Source organism: Diabrotica undecimpunctata, chromosome 10 (genome assembly GCF_040954645.1).
Source record: "Diabrotica undecimpunctata isolate CICGRU chromosome 10, icDiaUnde3, whole genome shotgun sequence".
In the NCBI taxonomy this organism is placed as follows: domain Eukaryota; kingdom Metazoa; phylum Arthropoda; class Insecta; order Coleoptera; family Chrysomelidae; genus Diabrotica; species Diabrotica undecimpunctata.
Window position 1 is genome coordinate 15,480,873 of NC_092812.1, and position 21,248 is coordinate 15,502,120.

The 21,248-nt window shown below is 34.1% G+C and overlaps 2 protein-coding genes across 2 annotated transcripts in view; one reads left to right on the plus strand and one right to left on the minus strand.

Moving 5' to 3' along the window:
* The window catches only part of Nrg (Neuroglian), a 114,392-nt gene that overhangs the window by 92,417 nt on the left and 727 nt on the right, over positions 1–21,248 (minus strand). The window lies entirely within an intron of this gene.
* Positions 7,099–21,248, plus strand: part of bib (MIP channel family protein big brain) — an 83,453-nt gene continuing 69,303 nt past the window's right edge. The window contains exons 1-2 of the mRNA XM_072545834.1: positions 7,099–7,580; positions 12,930–13,056. Coding sequence (XP_072401935.1) covers positions 7,259–7,580; positions 12,930–13,056 — 449 coding nt within the window. The 5' untranslated portion in view covers positions 7,099–7,258. The remainder of the gene's footprint in view (positions 7,581–12,929; positions 13,057–21,248) is intronic.

The following is a 21,248-nucleotide window of genomic DNA, read 5'->3' on the forward strand; positions in this document are numbered from 1 at the left end:
TGTACAAGAAGCGTTAGAAATAAATCAAATGTGCATAGCTATTTTCTTCGATCTAAAGAAAGCCTTCAATACATGTTGGAGATTCAACATCATTAAAAAATTGCACGTATCCAATATTAGAGGACACTGCCTAGCCTATATCGAAAATTTGTTAAAAGACTTTTCTTTCCAAGTAAGAGTTAATAAAGTTTATTCTGATTTTTATACTGCAGAAAACGGTACCCCACAAGACTCAGTACTTAGTCCTACCCTATTCCTAGTTGCCATAAATAACATATTAAGTAAACAAATTACATAAACCTCTCAAAGCTCGCCTCTATGCCGACGATTTAGTGGTGTACATTAAAGGAGCACAAAAAGAATCTATGTATGGACAGCTAGTACAGGCTTCGAATTCTCCGTTACAAAGACAACTGGTATGGTGTTTACGAAAAAATCATCCATTACACCAGTCCTTTATCTTCACAACAGCATCATTCCCTTCCAAAACTCCGTGAAATTCCTTGGTATGTGGCTGGATCAAAAACTTTCCTGGAAAAAGCAGATACAACACTTGGCGCTAACATGCAACAAAAGACTCAATTTGCTTAAAACGTTTCTGGGGTTCCGACTTCTCTACACTACTCCTTCTGTATAAAACACTAATTAGATCGAAGTCGATTACGGTTCAATTGTTTATGCCTCCGCAACCAAGAGTACCGTAAAACCGTTAGATACAATCCACAATGCCGCACTTCGGATCGTTCTCGAAGCTTTTCACACTTCACCCATAAAAAGCTTATATTCCGAAACTGGAGAACCATCATTGCAGTATAGGCGGGCACTTTTAACACTTTCACACGCTTCTTCTGTAGCTGCTAATAAGGATCATCCACTCTTCGAAAATACTTTTTCTAAAAATAATCTTGATTTTCTCTTTAATAAACCTCGTACTGGAAAACCTTATTACACACGAGTAAGATCAATTCTGAATAATTTTGACACAACAATCCCAGATGTCTTTCACTGTAACATCCAACATCCGAATCCATGTTTAATAAGCATCCCAAATTGCAACACCTCTCTAATAGAGTTCTCCAAAAAATGCAATAACAACATACTAATCAAAAACAAACTAAACGAGATTCTTGAACGAGACTACCTTAATGCACAAACATCTTTACCGATGCTTTTAAATCTAATGATGGCATTGGTTGTGCATTTGTTACTAAAACGTCTACTTTCAAATTTAAACTACCGCCTAGCTCAAGTGTTTTCACCGCTGAACTGTTTGCTTTGTACCGTGCCCTAAAACATGCAAACCTTTCAAGAATTTCAAAACCTCTGTTTCTCACCGACTCGCTCAGCCCTCTTCTTGCAATACAGCATCTGTATCCTAAACAGCCCTTGGAGCAACTAATAAAAACTGAACTACAAATCGCCCAAGAGAACCACATAACTCTTAAGTTTATATGGATCCCATCGCATATAGGAATTATCGGCAATGAAGAAGCAGAAAGTAGTGCTCGTGATGCAGCAACAAGTGCGGAATCTGAATTAGTGCGTGAGAGTGTATGTAAAGATCTCAAAACGTTAACCAAAAAGTGATTGGTCAGTGGCAGCGCTAATGGTTTCTATGGCAATCTAAATTAAGATCGCTAAAACTAGATACACAACAGTGGAAAACTAATGCTAGTACACGGTTTATTCAAACGATTCTAACGCGTCCACGTATAGGACACACTAAGATCACACACTCTTATTTACTTTCGGCCAGTGAACGCCCCCTGTGCGACCTATGTGGTACGCCTCTTACCGTCGTTCATTTGTTAATTGAGTGTCCAAAACACCATAGAAAACGTTCAATAAACAATATACCAAATACTCTACCAGATTTATTAGAAGAAAACTGTCATGTAAAAAACTTATTAAATTACCTAAGGTCAATCAATATTTTGTTTCAGATTTAAAGTTTTGTTTACTGAGTAACGCTGCTAATAACCTATTGGTGGATGCAGCAATGTTTCTTTTTAATAAAAAAACTAATCTGGTTCTAACAAATATTTCGCAGGTAAATATGAAATAAAAATATGTTTCAAAAATCTAAATCTTTTCATAGATGGAGTCAAAGAGGCCTAAATTAGATGTAGCTACACCCGGTTGCAGCAATAGATATGAGAGAAGACGGCATTTGGCGCAATTTGAGCTAGAACAATTGGCGAACGAAGGTTTTAGTGACTCAGATGAGTTTGTAGAAAGCGATGAAAGTAAAACCGAAGACAAAATAGATATAGAAGATACAGAAGATGATGAATTTGATGCCTTAATTTCAGAAAATCCTGATGTCTCCCCGGAAATAGCAATACAAAGTTCAAGTACCAATAAACCCAAAACAAAATGTGTGATATATGCTAAAAGTGAGCGTAGATGGTGTCTAAATAGTTTTCTTAGCAAAAACGTAATGTTTCACTTGCTATGACCAAAAGGACCAGCAAACAATATGGTAGATCAAAAAGAAAAATTGGAGTTTATTTTTTAACAAAGAACTAGTGGATATAATTGTAAAGTACACTAATAAGGAAATCGAAAGAAAGAAAATTCGATATAAGAGAGAACAATGGTATCTTGGAGCAACGGATAATGTTGAAATACGAGCGTTCTTTGGTTGAGCGGTGTTTTAAAAAAATGCCCATGTCACACTGAGTGATTTATGGTCACCAATTTTTGGACCTTTTCTCTTTAGGACGACCAAGGAAACGAGAGAAGACATAATAAAGATTGATAAATTTGCAGCTGTCAGTGTTATTTGGGATATGTATGAGAAAACCTGTAGACAAATGTACATTCCGTCGGAATATGTAACAATTAATGAGACGCTTTTAGGATTTAGGGGCAGTTGTACCTTCAATATGTATATGCCAAATAAGCCAGACAAACATGGTCTCAAACTCGCTACTATGTGTGATGCGAAACATATTCTATGTGCTCTGCTAAACATTATATTGGAAAGGAGGAAAGAAAACGTCAATGTTCGATTTCAACATAATACGTGCTTGAGCTTACAACAAATATTCATGGGACAAATAGAAATTGCACTACGAAGCCGCAAAAAAAATTACAGGAAAAGAATTTAACGTTGGTAGGAACAATAAGAAAAAATAAACCTAATGTGTCAACTCAATTAGTGGAAACAAATGGAAAACATATTGATTCGTCTTTGTTTTTGACGAAAACAGCATCTTAGTTTCTAACGTCTAAGTCCATAACCCGAAAATGGACTTAAGTAGAGGAGCTCTCGACAGTATATTCGAAGCCCTCTACAGAGCACCCGGGGATAACAGAAGGTGGTTAGACCCTTAATTATTCCCCCGAGGTGACATTGTCAACTATGTACACAGTAGCAAACATTGACGAAAAACAAAGAAGCCTGAAATAATTTTGTTCTACAATGAAACAAAAGACGGCGTTGATACTTTTGATCTATTTCGAATTTTGTATGCTATGATTTATACTGCTGGATGCAATTCCTATGCGATATACAAATGTAACTGCAAAACGAAGATACAGAAACGGTCCCATTTCCTGAAATATGTATCCTATTCCCTCTTGTAGAAGATTATTTGAATGAAAAAATGACCAATACACGCATCCCAAGAGAAATTAGGAACAATATTCGTAAGTTGCTAAATTGCGTAGAAGAACATGTAACTGCTTAAAAGTAGGGATGCACGCGGAACGTTCCGTCCCACACTTTCTCCCGCATTTTGTCCCTCGGGGCGAGACAGGATATTGATTTTTCTGCAGGACGGGACACGGGACGAGACTGGCGCTTTGTCCAGCGGGACGTCCCGCAAAAACTGTATTTTTATTATTCTTAGAATGGTTTAGTAATTAAAGTTATACACGTGTCTGCATTATGTTTGCAACGTAAAAATGTTTATAGAAATTAAAAGGTGTTTTGCTTTAATAATTCATATTGGATGGAACATAATTAATGCAGTTAGAATAACAAAATTCTTTTAAATGTTTTCGACAATTCTTTTTGTTTTACAGCGACACCACCAGATGATTATACCTTTGAATTTAACCGTGAACGTGATAAATATAAAAACGTTCTTTCCCTTACTTTTTTGTGTGTTAGTAATTCAAAATTAATACCATTAATACCAAGAAGCAGAATGGGGTATGTGAAGCTGTCAACACGTTCAAAGATATGACTTCCAGATGCTGTTTCCCGTTCCTCATTTGCTATAGGATCCTTAGTAATCAACATGTACTTGGTTTTGTCTTCGTTGATGACTAGATCGACCTGTTTCGCAGTGGTTTCCAATTCTAGGAAATATTGCTCAACATCTCGCTTGCTATGCCCTATTATGTTAATGTCATCAACGTGTGCTAAGATTTGTGTAGATCTGTTGTAAATAGTACTGCCATGTGTCTAATTGTTGTGTCTCGGACTGCCTTTTTCAAGGCAATGTTAAATAGTAGGCAAGCCAAAGCATCCCCTTGTCTGAGTCAATCCTTTATTTCAAAGGATCGAGAATTTTGTATACCTGTATCCTAAAGCTGGCTTTTAAGTTAGACATTGACATTCTCGTTAATCAGATAAGTTTTTCTGGTATACCAAATTCACGCATTGATTGGTATAGTACTGTTTTCTTAGACGACGAATAGGTGATGGGTTTCAATATTAAATTCTAATGTTTTCTCAAGGATCTGTCTTATTGAATGAATCTGGTCAATTGTTGATTTTTGTGAATTAAATCCGACCTGGTATTTTCCAACTATGCCCACTGTGTAAACTTGTAGCCTTTCGTAGAAAATATTTGCAAGTATTTTGTAAGCAGTTGTTAACAGGGTTATACCTCTGTAGTTGTCACACTGGAGCTGATCACTTTTTTTATGTAACGGGCATATCACGTCTTGAGACCATTCGCAGGGCATGGTCTCATTTTGCCAGACTAGAAGTCAAAGTTTATGCAGTGCTTTTAGCAGGGCGTTGCCACCATTCTTGTAGAACTCACTACAAATTTGATTAGTTCCTGGTGCTCTATTAATTTTAAGCTTTTTAATGACTTGGGCAACCTCTTCAGTGGTAGGTGGTCTTTCGTTTGGATTGAATAGATGCCAATCATTTCGATCTGCTACGGTGTTATCCGCTTCTTCGATATAATGACCGTTACCGTTTACGTCGAAATATTCAACCCATCGGTTCAAGATTGAGGCCGCATCACTTAGGATATTTCCTTATCCATCCTTACAGCTTCCTATTTTTGGCTTAAACTCTTTACTCATTTTGTTTACATTTCTGTAGAACTTTCAAGTTTCTTTTTGATTTCTTACCCATTCTATGTTTTCTAAGTGCTTTTCTTCAAATTGCCCTTTTTTCTTCTATGTAATCTTTTTTCTTCCCTTCTTAGGGCCCGGTATTCCTATTTTTCCTATTCTGTATCTAACTTGATTTCTCTTTAGGTATGCTCTGTTTTTGTTATTTGCTGCTTCTTAGCACTCCTCGTCAAACCATTCATTTTATTTAACTGGTTTAATTTTCCCAATATTTCCAATGCCATCTCAGTTATTATGTTTCTACATTTTGTCCACAATTCATCCACATTTTCCCCCGCTTCCAGGCTCTCTATTTCCTCATCCATTTGTCTCCTACACTCTCTCGCAATGGTTTCAATGCTAAGATTATTAGCATAAATTATGTCTTGTTTTATATGTTTACATTTTTTAGGTTTGATATTCTTCCTCTGATTTTTGCCATTACAAGAAAATGGTCACTATCTACGTTTGGACCTCGGTAGCTTCTGACACCCATGAGGTTGAAAGAATGTCTTCCATCTATTAGGATCTGATCTATCTGGTTAACGGTTTCGTTGTCAGGTGATTTCCATGTTCCTTTGTGTATCATTTTATGGGTAAATCTTGTTCCTCTTACTATCATGTTTTTGGTGCTTTGGAGCTTTGACTAATTGCTTTGCTTTTTTACTGACTAGAATCAAATGTTGATTAATACCGATTATACACACTTTTTAACGTAGCAACTAACGTTATAAATAGCAGAGATTGAAATTATAGAGCGAGTTTAGTGGTCTTACATGACGCCACCTTGTTGCTAACGTTCCGCAAACTCCACCTTATGGTTTTAGGGTTAAGAATTGCAGATTGCAGGATTAAGGAGAGAAACAATTTCCTAATTGACCATATTCTTAAGAGAAGATAGTGCATTCCCAAACTAATTTTGCAAGGAAAAGTAGAGGGGTGCCAAGCCCCAGGAAGAAGCAACATTCCTGGTTAAGAAACATAAGACGTAGTCACCATATTTTGAAGAACCAAAACCGGCTCTCTACAAATGGCATGGACAAGAGTATAGACAACCACCAACTTACAGCTAAGCACAAGGAGCGAGAAGAAAAACTAGTATTCCATTTTATTAGTCATTTTGGTAAACTCTCAAAATTGAAACCGTTCTATATTTTTCATACCTTCTCATAATATGTAAGATTTCTTAACTTGTGTGCCGTTTGCATGTAACCGATCTATTATTGCCTAAGTTATTTACAAATGTATGTATTGATTTTGTTTTACAATGATCAGGTAAATAAGAGCTACTCAAAAATTGGTATTCTGTATTTGACGAACATCCTGTATGTTATTCTGTGGAAGTGGTTAAAATTCCAAAAACAATTTATTGTAAAATATTTTGGATGTATTCTTTAATTACGGTATTAATGCATGGCTCTATATTTTCCCTCCTCGTGTTCACTACTTTTTATCAAATTTTACATTTTGTTTTATCAAACGCATCTCTTACTTACTTTGCCATACTCAGCCGCTAATAATATTATAATATTATTTTAATCATTCTTAAAAAATGTGATAGAAAAATATTAAGGAACAAAATAATTTTTAAACGATTAATTTAAACACCAAATATATATTTATATATTTATGTATACTATAAGCATTTACTGTATATTATAAAATTTATTTTGATATTTTATATTTTCTTCACCCGCATGAGAAGGCAATGACGTTACAGAGGGGACATGCACATCCTCCCACCGTCACTGTGACGTTTCATCATTCTCGTGCATTGTAGCATGTGGTTGGATCGGGTTCGAAATAGTGGGAGAAGCGCCACATGGAACTTCTTTCAAAAGTTTATCTCTTTTCACTCCGTCGATAAGGCCCTCTTGTGCGGTTGTAACGTTTCAATTACCAAAGAATGCAATAGTGATTATATTTCGTCTGCGTATTAAGTTACTTTACCACCATGGATGCACAAAGTTTCCAAACGGACCAAAACATCGAATATCATTTAGTGACAATGTTTGAAAAACTAGAAAATCTTAGAAATGATACAGTTAAAACTTCGGAAAAATCTAAAATTCCTTTACAAGTGGAAATTCGTACTCTGGAGTTTTGGCGGGCGGTTATTTCGGAGTGTTTATCTTCTTTTATATATGTTTTTATAGTGTGCGGGGCTGCTGCAGGATCCGGTGTTGGAGCTCCTATTTCTTCTGTATTATTAGCAACTGCACTCGCTGCAGGATTTGCCATGACTTCGCTGACCCAGTGCTTTGGGCACATTTCAGGTAATTGTTTACACTACACAAATGTAATTCCATATATTTTTTTAACTCAAAAACTATGCCACAGAAGTGTATATGTATAATATAAACTGTCGAAGCAAACTTAGAAATATTAAGAGGATAGTTTGAAGAATTATGCAAGAAAAACACTTTACATTTTTAGAAGCTTCCTTCATTACAAAATTGCCAAATAATCATTCCTTACTTGTTTTGTTTATACCACTTGTTATTCCATGTTGGTTTTGTTATTTATTCCCATTTTTTTCTACATGATTACAACAATTTTACTTTAATAAACAAATGTGGCATATGGATGGGTTGGAATCTGTACTGTACGGTATTTTTTTTGTTTTTTATACCATATTATATTTAAATAATTCCACTCTCCATAAGGTCAAAAAACATGTTAGAGTATTTTTCGTTACCTTCTGATTTTTTTTGTTCGAGGTTTTGCGATTGTGGGTTTGAGGATCTTAAAAATTAAAGTTTAACAAAAAGTAATAATGTAAATAATATAATTAAAGTAAGATATTTCGAATTTGAGAAGTTCTGTATTCAGTGCTAAACTTTGGAATCTTTTAATTTCTTCAATATCTAATATTTTTGCAATAATATTTATTCGCAATATTGGCGTTTTTATTACGTTTTATAACTGAATTTTGTTAAATTAAATTTAATATATCTTTATGTAACGTCTCTCCTGGTTCATAAACTCTTACTGTAGAGATAACAATTACTGATTTTGAGCATTAATTAGTGAATTTTTGAAACTAGCACAGCGTTTTGAAGGGCAATGCCTTGAGTAACCTCGCAAGTGTTTGCGACTTCAAACTGTGTTTTTTATGGCATTTGTAAGGTGCAAAAAACGGCGTTTTTTTTATTATTTTTATTGTATTAAATCAAAATTTTAGTGTAAAATGAGTACACTATTATCAAAGTATTAAAAAAATCTTTAATTTGAGCTATGCTACATTAAATTTGACCCTAAAGTTTATACAGAATTAATGATTGAAAGTCCAAAAATGTCAATTTTTCTCCATTTATCATTTATCATCATATTTTAGCTCTAATTATAAACCGAATGAGACTTTGTAAGATTCGATCGGTCAATTCGTTTTCGAGATATATGTTTTTTTGAGAATTGTTTATAGGAATTCTTAAAAGTTTATAAATTTTGCAGAACCAGAATTTGCATTTTTTTATAAAAAAGATACAGATAAGTATAACTCTAAACGGATTCTCTTTTTGGTTGATTAGATTTTTATATAGAAATAAAAATATTTGCTTAAAAAATGTTTCAAGTTTCAACCTCTTATTTACGGCTCTGAAATAGAAACTTTTGCGTCATAAATTAATTAAGCTACAGCGCCCCCTATATTTAATCTCATATATTTAAAAAAAATTTCTACGACCAATAGAAGTGGAGTTAGCTTAATTTGTTTAAACAATCACAGCTACTTTGTTTATAACAATTAATAATAAAAATGGCGCCATTCAATAGTTAAGGGCCTATATTTTATGGGGATATAATTTTTATTAAAAAAAAAACGTTATTTATAGTCAAATAACATCAGTAAAGTTGACTGTTGTTTCCGTAGCCGAATTGGCTCGGTAGTGGAGCAAGTCTTCTCCTGTCGGCTAATCGAGATAAAATTCGCTACTTTAAGTCCTCGGCGCTTGGAAAAATTTATGATATCTCCGTTAAATATGGACCTAATTGCGCTTTTTATTTTTGATATGGGTATCGGAAAATTGTATGAACATTGACTCTATTTTTTTGGCTGCGATTAGCAAAAAGAGTATTATATTATATGGAAAAAAGCAGTACGTCTTTGGTATATAGAGGAAAGGTGGCAAATTCGGACCCCCAATTGGTTTTTACTTTATAACATTTATACTAAAGTAGTTTGAATTCCAATTTAAGAAAAAAACTAAACTAACATCTTATCTAGGAATAACTTTTCTTAATTTGAAATATTCTAAAAGTATATATTATACGACTATGCTCATTTATGCAAAAGTTTACAAGATAAACTCTTAAAAAAAGGGCTGTAAATTCGGACCTCTCTTTTTTTCTAATGGATTATGACTGGTGTAGAAATAATTCACAGTTATTTAAATAAATATATATATTTATTTTATTTTTAAAATAGATTGATTAACAAACTGTGTACAAATCTAACTTTTAACTGACTTAAATACAAAAGTATCAAAATTAATTAGCTTTTTCATAAAAGGCGTAGGCCTATGATTGTTTTAAGTTTAAATCTAGTTTACTGGCAGAAGTCGCATATGTAATCATCTTTTTCCGCACTGGTACAATCAACATGTGCCCAACATTGACACATTAGGCATTTGATCCACTGTTCACTCGTCATTGACTTGGACCATTGTTAGTTGCAGAACATGCACGTCACATCCGATTCCGTCACGTCCTACAATGAATCCGATTGAAGAGACTGATTTCAGAGACAAATGATCTTCCTCAGATGAAGATTCCTTGTGTATGTCAAAATCTAATTTTTACACTCTTTCTGTAAGTTTTCTCTATTTTCAGCCTCTAACATCTTCTTTTTTTGTTCCAGTCTTTTTCCGTTTTCCTTTGGCGTCTTTATGTGTTTGATCTTTTATTCCTGGCAGAACCTGTTTAGCAATTTCTGCCTCTAAGTCTGCTTTATAAGGAGACGAAGTGATTATGGCCGACTTGCAGGGCTTGTGGCCTCTTCCAGATGATTTTTTTTATCAGTTTGGGCACAGTCAAGATTTGAAAGGGGCTTATGTAAACTGGAGAGGGATTTGAAAGAGAACTTGGTGAGGAGAATGGCAGAGGTAGGGGAGCAGGTTCTACCAACTGAGTTGAGGTGGACGCTTGTGCGTGTGCAACCTTTGAAGAAGAATGTGTCACCAGGTGAGAAGATTCAGGATTTTCCTCATCAAGTATGTTGTTCGAAGAAGTTTCAACAGGATCATTAGATGTACAGCCGTTATCATCTAGATCAATATGCTTCTCTTTTTGGGCTTCTGCAATAAACTCGGCATCAGAAAACTTGTTTCTATCCAGTGGAAAAATTCCAGTTGTCTTGAACCCATTGATGGCTATTACGTCCGAAACAGCTCCATTACGTCAAATGCTATTAGAGCGCGTTGGTTTGTTAACAAACATTGTTAACATAAAAAACTTAAATGAGGCGGTAGAGAGATGATTGTAACATGGTTCTGCCTAGCCTTCTCGATAATGTCAATATTTCTGGTGTGGCTTGAATGCACGTCAAAGAGTAGGAGAACAGGTGATTCATTTGCAAGTTTTGTAGTGCTCAACAAATGGTCGAACCATTTTGTAAACAGTTCTGTTGTAATCCATCCTGATAGCTGCACGTGAAGGACAGCACCTGGAGGAGCTCCTTTTTGCAACTGAGCATTCATGTATTTCCGAGGAAATATTACCATGGGTGAAACATAGCCGCCACCAGCACTTATATAGACTACAATTGTTATCAAGGCACCTCTTTCTGCTGATATAAGAGATCCCACCTGCCTTTTTCCTCGGAGACCAATGACTGGTTCTACTTTACTCTGAACTACTGTAAGGCCACTTTCATCAACGTTAAAAATTTGACACATTTTCTTTGTTGAAACCTACAGTATAGCCACGCTTTACCTACCATGTTGCCTGTATCGGATTCGGATCTTACTCGATGATTTGTAATTAAAAGAGCTACAATTTAATGCTTTTTACAAAAGAAAAGAAGAATTACAAAAGTTATTTAAAAATAAAAAATGGCGAAAAATTGACATTTTTGTACTTTCAATCGTTAATTTTTCATAAACTATTGAGTCAAATTTAATGTAACATAGCTCAAGTTAAAGCTTTTTACGTACTTTCATAATATTATACTAATTTACCCTAAAATATTGATTTGATACAATAAAAAAAAAATACGGTTTTTGCATCTTAAAAGTGCCATAAAAAATTATAATCAACAGTTTGGAGTTACTCAAGGCATTGCCCTTCATAACGCTGTGTTGGTTTCAAAAATTTACTAATTAATGCACGTTTTTTCTCTACAGCTTAGGACTACTAGGAATGGTGATTGTAGATCAATAGGTGAATATAATGTTTCAAGCAATAAAGTTACAGTAAGATGTTTAAATGTGGAGATGCCTCCACTTTTCCCTACCTAGGCTCAATAATAAATGACAACAACAACATCAGTCAAGAAATACAAGCACGGATTCTTAGCGGTAATAAGTGCTTTTATGCATACAAAGACTTAATGAAAAGTAAGTTACTGAATCGTGAGTCTAAGCTGAGAATCTACAAAACAGTAATTAGACCAGTGGTCACATATGGATGTGAAACGTGGACCCTCTCAACCACTGATGAAAATCAACTGAGAATATTTGAGCGCAAAATACTAAGGAAGATATTTGGACCAACCCAATGCAGCGATGGTTCGTGGAGAATTAAAATGAATCACGAGCTGGATGAACTAATGCAGAGCGCAGATATTGTCAGATTTGTAAAGTCACAAAGACTAAACTGGCTTGGTCACCTAGAAAGAATGCCAGATAATCGAGCTGTAAAAGTAGTCCAGAGATGGAAGCCCCAAGGAAACAGAACAAGAGGAAAGCCCCGTAAAAGATGGATAGACGATCTAGAGAGGGATCTTAAAACCATGAACATCAGGCAGTGGCGAAGGAAAGTATCCGACAGGGCAGAATGGAAGAACATTGTTAAGCAGGCCAAGACTCACAAAGGGTTGTAGCGCCATTAAAAGAAGAAGAAGAAGATGTTTAAAGGCTGACTAAATGGAAGAAAGCCAGTGACAACAGTGACAAGCTGTGTGACAGAAAAGGGCGTTCAAAAAATAAATGAAAACAATTAGAAGCTTAGATGCATGAATGAAGGATCACGTCCAAAGGAAGTGAATGCGTTTAAAAATGAAAAAATTGAGAAAATCTTTGTGTACCCTCTTCCGAAATAAGATAATACCTATTTAATGAGAATTTACTAGAAAATACGAAAATATATTGAGTGCTGTTTTCCTGGAAGGACTAGAAGAAGCCAAAAGGACATGGTAGGACACAGAGAGATGGGGCGATTTCCGAAGTGGAAATCGAAACGTTAAAATAAACGTATTAGCAACTGAAATTGGAATTGATTTCCATAAAAGATATTAAATAATATTAAAGTACCCCAAGAAAATGGCTTTCGAACAGGATTAATTAGAGAAAACGGCATCTTACAGAAATAAAGGGAAAGATAATAATGATAATTTTCGATTCTATTAAATTTTGAATATGTTTATTTACGTATAACTTCTAAATTTTAATAAGGATTTTTTGTTACAGGTGCTCATATAAATCCCGCAGTGTCCTTGGCGATGGGTGTAATAAAGAGAATATCATTTCTAAGAACATTACTCTTCATTGTAGCGCAGTGTGGGGGAGGAATTGCTGGAGCAGCTTTTTTGTATGGGTAAGTTTTTTAACAAAGATATATGACCTTGTTTACCTTTTGAAGCCATGATCTAGTAGGTAGATTCGGAACAAGTAGGCAACTTATTTTCTGTCCACTTTTTCAAGGTTCAACTCAGGAATAAAGTCTGGACATCTGAAGAGATTGAAAACTGCTGGTAGTTAATATTTTATTTCTTGTTATAATCTGTTATCGAGAATATAACCCACCAACTTTGAGACATAAAAGTCAGAATTTACAAAACAGTCATCAGATCAATAATGACATGCGCGGCAGAAACACGACCTGGCACTTTGAGGACAAAAAGGATGTTAGAAACAGCAGAAATGAAAACACTTAGAAAAATTGATGGTAAGATACTATGGGACAGAGCTAGAAGTAGGTACACATATACGACGTAAATGCAAGGTGGAGAACATCAATGACTGGATAAGAAATAGAAGACTTGAATGGAACGATCATATAAGCCGAATGACAACAAATAGAGTAGTAAAGACGACAAGAGACGGTTCCCCAATAGGAAGACGATCAGTAGGAAGACCACGAAAACGATGAAACGACAACTAATAGAGTCACGTCTACATAAAAGGAACTAGAAGAAGAACTTTGAGACCGTGATTAAAACTTTCCATTGCTTTGTCAACAATTAATGCTGAATGAAGACGGAATAGATAATAAACAGTTCTTAATGAGTGCGTTGTAGTATTTGAATTTTATATTTATGAATCAGATTTTATCTTTTTGTGTATATTTGTGTGAAAAGGGAATGTCGAAAATTTGCCACAGAAAGCCAGATTTTATATTATACATTTTATATATTTGCAAACAAAGTTACCAGTGTACTAGTTCATTTCTGAGCAGACAGAGTCCGACAGAATACATTCCCTGCTTTCTCTTTGTGTTGCGTCACATGAAAATATATCTTATGAGTATTAGGTGATTATCATTTCGACTTTGAACATCCATAACTATCTTAACTCTGCTTTTTGAGTCTAGCATCAATTGGTGCTAACTTTTTTTTCATTTTATTTTTTCATTCTTTTTTGTCACTCCACTCATCTATATTAACATTCTCATGCTAAAATTAATTTGTAACATTTTTTAATTATATTTCACCTTACAGGGACGCTCCCCCTTATCACATGCTTGCAGTGATAACTTATGTAGAATAGCTTTTGTAATTATTCTAGTTATTGTTAAAATTATTGATACTAAAAGAACTTTATAAAAACAAGAGTTAAATCTAAAATTAACGTAAGTATACACTATACAGTTCAAAATTTTTAAACTTCAACAAAAAATGCAAGCATGTCCCCTCTGTTTTTTAATTTATTGCAAGAACACAAAACCTAAAAATATAACAACTTGTTTAAAACGAGAGTCTTTTCATTATTACACTTGTAATTTGTCCGAATATTAATTGCACAACACAATAATTAACAAGGAATCACTTAAAATACTTACACACTTAATTTATGTTCTCATTCTTACGTCACTATCATCATTCAATTCAATAATAAATTTATTTCCACCATTAATCTGGAAGTTCCCAATCTCCTTATAGTATTCTTCAACTTTGATCACTTTGTCGATTTTTTTTGCCAGTCTTCTTTGGTAATATTAGATACTTCTCTTTTAATTACCTTAATTACATTTTTATCAAATTTAGGAAATGTATTTGCACGCCTTAGACTTGGTTTTAAATTGTCCCCAAATTAACTCTATAGTTAAATCATTTTCCGTTAAAAAAGCCTTTCAGTTTAGCTTTGTTTGAAGATGTATTTGGTATTTTAGTGAGCTATCGGGAATGACAGGAAGCGTTGTCAAGCACTATTAATCTATTTGGCTCCAAGTTTTTGATCAGTGAGTTTTCAATCCAATCTTCAAAAATATCCGCTTCCATACTCTTGTGGTAGTCAACGTCGTAATCCTCTATTTTCTTCCACATAATTTTAAAGCATTCGGAACCCATCCCCCACTTTCTATGCAGTGAACAATACAGGCCTGCAAAAAAATATTTTTTGAAAGTTGCTTGAAATTTGATAACTGACTTTTATATACTTTTCAGCGCTGATTTTAAAAATGCAAACCATTTTTGTCTATCAAGTCAAGGTTTTCTCATAAAATAGGGATTATCTTTGGGTATAATTACAAAACGTAAGCAATTTTTCACCTTTTTCCAATATGATAAAATTTTGTGTCTTTATTAATCATGTTCTAAACTACATTTCCAGTACACTTTCATTTTTCTTTAAGCTCAGTCCTTATAATAACGCTTTCGCTTTCTGTCGAAGCATATTTGATTGCTTTTCCTACTGTAGACTCGTTGAGGATAATTTCTTTTCATCATCCAGCAGTAGCCTGCTATCATGCTCACGTTCCATCTTCCTTGGTATCTTCTTTCCATTTCTTTGATGTCTTGGTGAAATATTTCGCCCTGCTCTAATCAAGATGTGAGTGGAGAAAGTGAAGTTTAATGCTCACGTTACTTTTACAGCTCGCCCAGCTTCTTAAAGTGGTCGATCATGTCTCCGACGATTGTCTTGTAGTTTCGATCTCTTTTGTTATCTGGAAAATCGGTAACAACTTATTTAAAAGATGTCCATGCTGCTTTTCCATTTGTCTCCATTTTGTCCACAAAGTTGGAATCTGTCATTAGTTTTTTAATGTCCGGTCCGACAAAGATTCCTTCCTTTAGCTTTGCCCTGGATAAACCAGGAAACTGTCCACAAAGATATCTGAAACACTTCTTTTCTTTAGTCAGTGCCTGGACAAATTGTTTCATCAGCTCCAACTTAATGTGAAGTGGTTGAAGTAACACCTTTTTGGGATCCACAAGGCTTTTTCTCTCAACATTTTTAACCCCTAATTGTAAGCTTTCTCATTTTTGGCCAATCTTTTTTATGTAATGTTGCTTTTTGTCTCTATTGTCCCATTCACAGATAAAGCAAGGGAACTTTATATAGCCACTTTGTTTACCAAGCAGCATTGAAATTACTTTTAAATCACCACATAGTGTTCATTTGTGGTCCGAATAACAGAGTTTGCTTAAAACCAGGTCAAGGTTTTAGTAACATTCTTTCAAGTGAACCGAGTGTCCAACTGGTATAATAGCATACTTCTTGCCATTGTGTAAAAGTACTGCTTCAAGGCTTCTTTGCTTTGGGAGAAGAAAGATATCGCTATCTATTAGCAATGCTAAATTGGAGTCTAAATTAGCAATCCTCATGCGAAAAAACGTAAAATTGTCAATTTTCAAAAAGACATTGTGAAAACATACAAAGTTATTGCGAAAATTAAAATCGATGTTTCAACTCTGTATCTCGAAAAATAGTCATATTTGTATAAGACATGTTGGCAGAATCAATACATTTTGAGGGAATCTACAACTCAGAGATTGGACATTCTTAATAAATCACCCTGTATATATGGCCATGACCATATTGACTGGGATTACTTTTCCAATGGTATTTATGTTGTGTTCTAATATAGTTTCCTATCAGGTCGCGCAAAGTGCTCTTTTGCGCTTCTCATAAGAATCGTAAAAAATGGCAAAAATCGCGCAACCTTTATAAAAACCGACCTTATTTGCGGCAAAATACAAAAATTACATACGAAAGCTGCACTCTTCAGCTTTAAAACTCGTTTTGATTTTTGTCGGTAGGACACTTTTACCTCGGTAGGCCTCCTCTGTCTGCCTCACACGGTGAGGCAGACAGAGGAAGATATAAATAAAGCACTAAAGAAATCCAAAAACAATAAAGCACCAGGACCAGGGAACATAAAAATGGAACTGCTGAAATATGGAGGCGTAAGGATAGTATCCTTTATACGAATGTTGTTCAATAAAATCGAAGCAGGAGAGAAGATTCCCGATGAGTGGAATTTATCATACATGTCCTCCATTTTCAAAAAAGGTGACAAAAGGTCACCAAATAACTACAGAGGGATCAGTGTAATGCCTTCAATAGCAAGAATCTTTTCATCAGTTATAAAAGAAAAACTAGAAAAACACATAGACCATTATAACGAAGAACAAGCCGGATTCCGAAAAGCCAGATCATGTTTAGATAATATATTCATTATGAGACAGGTGATTGAAAAGAACAAAGAAAAAAACATTGAAACACATATGACCTTTATCGACTTAGAGAAAGTATACGATAGCGTGCCCAGGAAACAACTATGGGAAGCAATGAGAAGAATGCGCGTTAGAGAGAAATGGGTGAATATAACACAAAGACTGTATAAAGAAACACAAGTGCAAATAAAGTTAGGTAATGAACTAACAAAAACAATCACCGCAACAAAAGGCCTCAAACAGGGATGTGGTCTCTCACCTACACTTTTTAACGTATATATATATATATATATATATATATATATATATATATATATATATATATATATATATATATATATATATATATATATATATATAGATTAGACTTTGAAAAGAGGGTATAGAAAATGCGGAACAATGGGCATACCAGTACAAGAGAATATATTACATTCACTACTTTTCGCAGATGATCAAGTCATTTTTGCACAAGACAGGGAGGATATGGAATATATGATAAGGAAATTAAAGGAAGAATATGAACTTTGGGGACTCAAGATAAATATGTGCAAGACCGAATACTTACGTATTGGACCGGAGGTTGCAGATTTGAACTTAAGTTTAGAAGAAGAGACTATTAGGAGTTGTAAGGCTTTTAAGTATTTAGGGTCAATGATTAGCCGAGATGGTACTTGTATGAAAGATATAGAAATGAAAATAGCACGGGGAAAACAAGCCACAAGAGCACTTCATGGAGTGATATGGAACAACACTCTAACCAAAGAAAACAAAAAGAGGATCTTTCAAAGCATAGTGATGAATATTACCCTATATGGAGCGGAAGTATGGCCAATGACAACAACAATACGAAATAAAATAAGAACAGTTGAACTGGACTTTATGAGAAGATGTCTACAAATCACAAGAGCGGATAGAATAAGAACGGAGGAAATATGGAACAGAATGGAAGTAAAATGCTTAATTACAAAAAAGTTTGAAAACAGAGCCCTGCAGTGGTACGGGCATGTACAAAGAATGCCAGAGCATAGGTGGCCGAAAAGAATATTAAACTGGGACCCGCCGGGAAGAAGACGGAGAGGAAGACCTGCTACAAGATGGAAAAAATACGTCGGAAATGCTATGATAGATAGAGACCTCAGAGAAGGTGACTGGGAGAATAGAGTGCTGTGGAGGACGAAAACGGCGAACTCATAATGGGAAAAGCCGAAGAAGAAGAAGGACACTTATGATCAAAAGATATCGAATTTTTACCATTAAGTTGAGCGACCGCCGCGCCGGTCGCTTCTAGTGTTGTTTTTGAGAGAACAGTTCATTCTACACAAAAAGTGTTAATAAATATTCTTCTTTAAAATTTCCTCAGCAATTTTTTATTTGAAACATTTTTTTACGGCGTACAGATTCTTGGTAAATCGATTTGCCCCCCCCCCCCTACGAGGAATGGGGTTTAGAGGGATGCACGGGTGTAGAACTTTCTTGCTTCTTTTTTGGGTCACAAAATTGACATTCTCAGCAAAATTCAGTTTACTTTTTAAAGGTTTAGTAGTATTTTCGTCTCTGATGATTGGAGTAAAGTTAACCAAATGGTTTATAAGATAACTTGAAATTGATGCTTGTGAAACCGTTCGTCAGATGTTAAAATTGTTCTAATAAACAGATACTACTGTTACGATGAATTTTTTCCACGTGGATATAAACATTTACCAATATGAAGTACAGATTAATCACCAGTACAGAAATTAGAGTTTTCTATGAAAATCATGATCTGAGGAAACGTGTAGGTATAAAAGGTACGAAATATATATTGTCGATTATTCAGTATGTGCATTGATAGTTCACAAATACGATTACTCTATCAAAACAACCCCATGCCTTTTAACCTGAGGGTTAGAGTTAAATTATATCTAAATAAAATCAAAAATTGGTTATGAATAATTTTCGCATAGTTTCTCTATTATTATTAATGTCTGATCATGTTTTTATTTATTCGTAAGTATATCAAAAGCATTTTTAATCTAAACTATAACAAGCATAAACTTTTAATTTTTTTGGATGATGTTTAATAACTGCTTTATAGGAGCAACAATTGTTTAATTTAAACAGCCAGATCCGTTTAATGTCATCAAATATAAATAATATAATCATGTTCGCCAATATGTTATAATCATAAGCAAATATTCCAGATTTCGAGTTCTGTAAAAACCTTTTACGTCTGGGCAAAATTTCATTAAAGGAAACATCAATGTGCCATGCCCGTACATAATTCAACAAAAGATTTTTTCTACCTGTATTTTAAGACTACCTGAGAGTTTTGAATGTGAAGGAAGAAGAAAATAATAAACAGCTGCCCAGCTGCCGTTCTACACAAGGTCGTGCTTCATATGTTGAATTAACGGGGTCAGGAACCCAGCAATCAGTTCATAAACAATATATTGATTACATAGGTATACTTATCAAACACCGGTAATTGTACTTAGATGTTGGTGTTGATATTTAAATATTTATCTTATAATAGATATATACACATAAAACGACCAGGTGACAGAAATTGTATAAAACACGTAAAAGGTAATAAAACTATATATTTGAACATGGGGTCGAATGTCGAAAATATTATCCACAATTACATAGGCCATAAAACATATAAAATAAAAGGCGTAAAATATTAAGGTACATGTATATATACGGAATAAACATTACTAAAGGGATTATTGCATTCAATAACAGTAACAAGCTATTTTTTTAGGTATAAAAGTATTTTTCAAAGACGCAGGTTTCAATAATGATATATAGATAGGTACCTACTTAAGTACATCTGACTAGGTACATGAGAAAATAGCAGGAACTCTTTTAGAAATAAGCATCTGCATACTTCGACTTATCCTGATTTTGTAAATTTATGCTCCTATTCTACGGTGTATATTATAATAATAAACATAAATAAATATTTAGTTTGCCAGCTGTTAACAAATCAAGTATAATCAGTGATTTTTTTAAAGTTTTTCACAGACTGGTCTACCTCGGCCAAGAAAAAAGCTGAAAAACTATTATACAGGTATTTAAAGGTTTTAAAAGGTATATAGGGAGTAGTTGATGCCAATTATGTGAAGGCATACAGCTCATTTTGCTTTGTTTTTTAGTAAACAATCATAAAAAGTGAAAAAAACTAATTTTTGCCTAGAAAACGTTTCTTATAAATTTTAGAGAAAAATGGCTCAAATAAAAGTTGTAGATCATAAAAAGTTCTTTGTTTTTAAAGGTTAAAAAATAAAATACATAAAGAATTGACCGAAATAGTTTCAAAAAACCTGATTTTTGCAGTAATTTATAAATGTTAATAACTTTCTTTTTTGGCATAATGATATGTAATGTAACTAATCAAAATTGTGGCAGCTAATGAGTTATTTAAGTGTGCTAAGTTTGAAATGGATCAACTAAAGAGTTTATAAGTTATTCAATTTGTTTATCCCGAAAAGCGAGTATTTAAACAACTGTTGTCGCCGAAACACTCACTCTAGAGGTATTCTGTAGATTGCCATTAATTTTTTAAGCATTCATTTTTAAAGTATATTAAAAAAACTGTAACATTTTATTAAATTTGTTATTAAAAATCAGTTTGAAAAAAGGTTGACTTTTTAGCTTATAAACATTTGTAATAACTTTGAAATTTTTTAGGTCACACGCTCCTAAGTAGCCTCAATGAAAAGCTGGGAAAAACAAACTCCTAAAAAATAGAATCTCCTACGACCAAAAGGAAACAAGATAGCGTTTTTTTAACCATATTTCCATTGTTTATTAACATTAAGAGCTGAAACTTGAGCAGACTTTAAATAAAGGTCCAAATTTTATGATCTAAGTTAAAGATGGTATACTAGTGAAGAAGTAATAAGTTATAATCCGCTAAAATGATGGTACTCGTGAGATACCGCCACGAAAAAGTGAGGGGGAGAACTGTCCGCTACAATATCTCAGCCTGTTTCTGGTTATTGGTCATAGAAGGTACTGTTTTTTTTTTGGAAAGTGTATTTTTTCACCAGCTTTTCATTGAGTCTACAATTGTGTGACGTAAAAAATATCAAAGTTATTATAAATGTTTAGAAGCTACAAAGTCAGC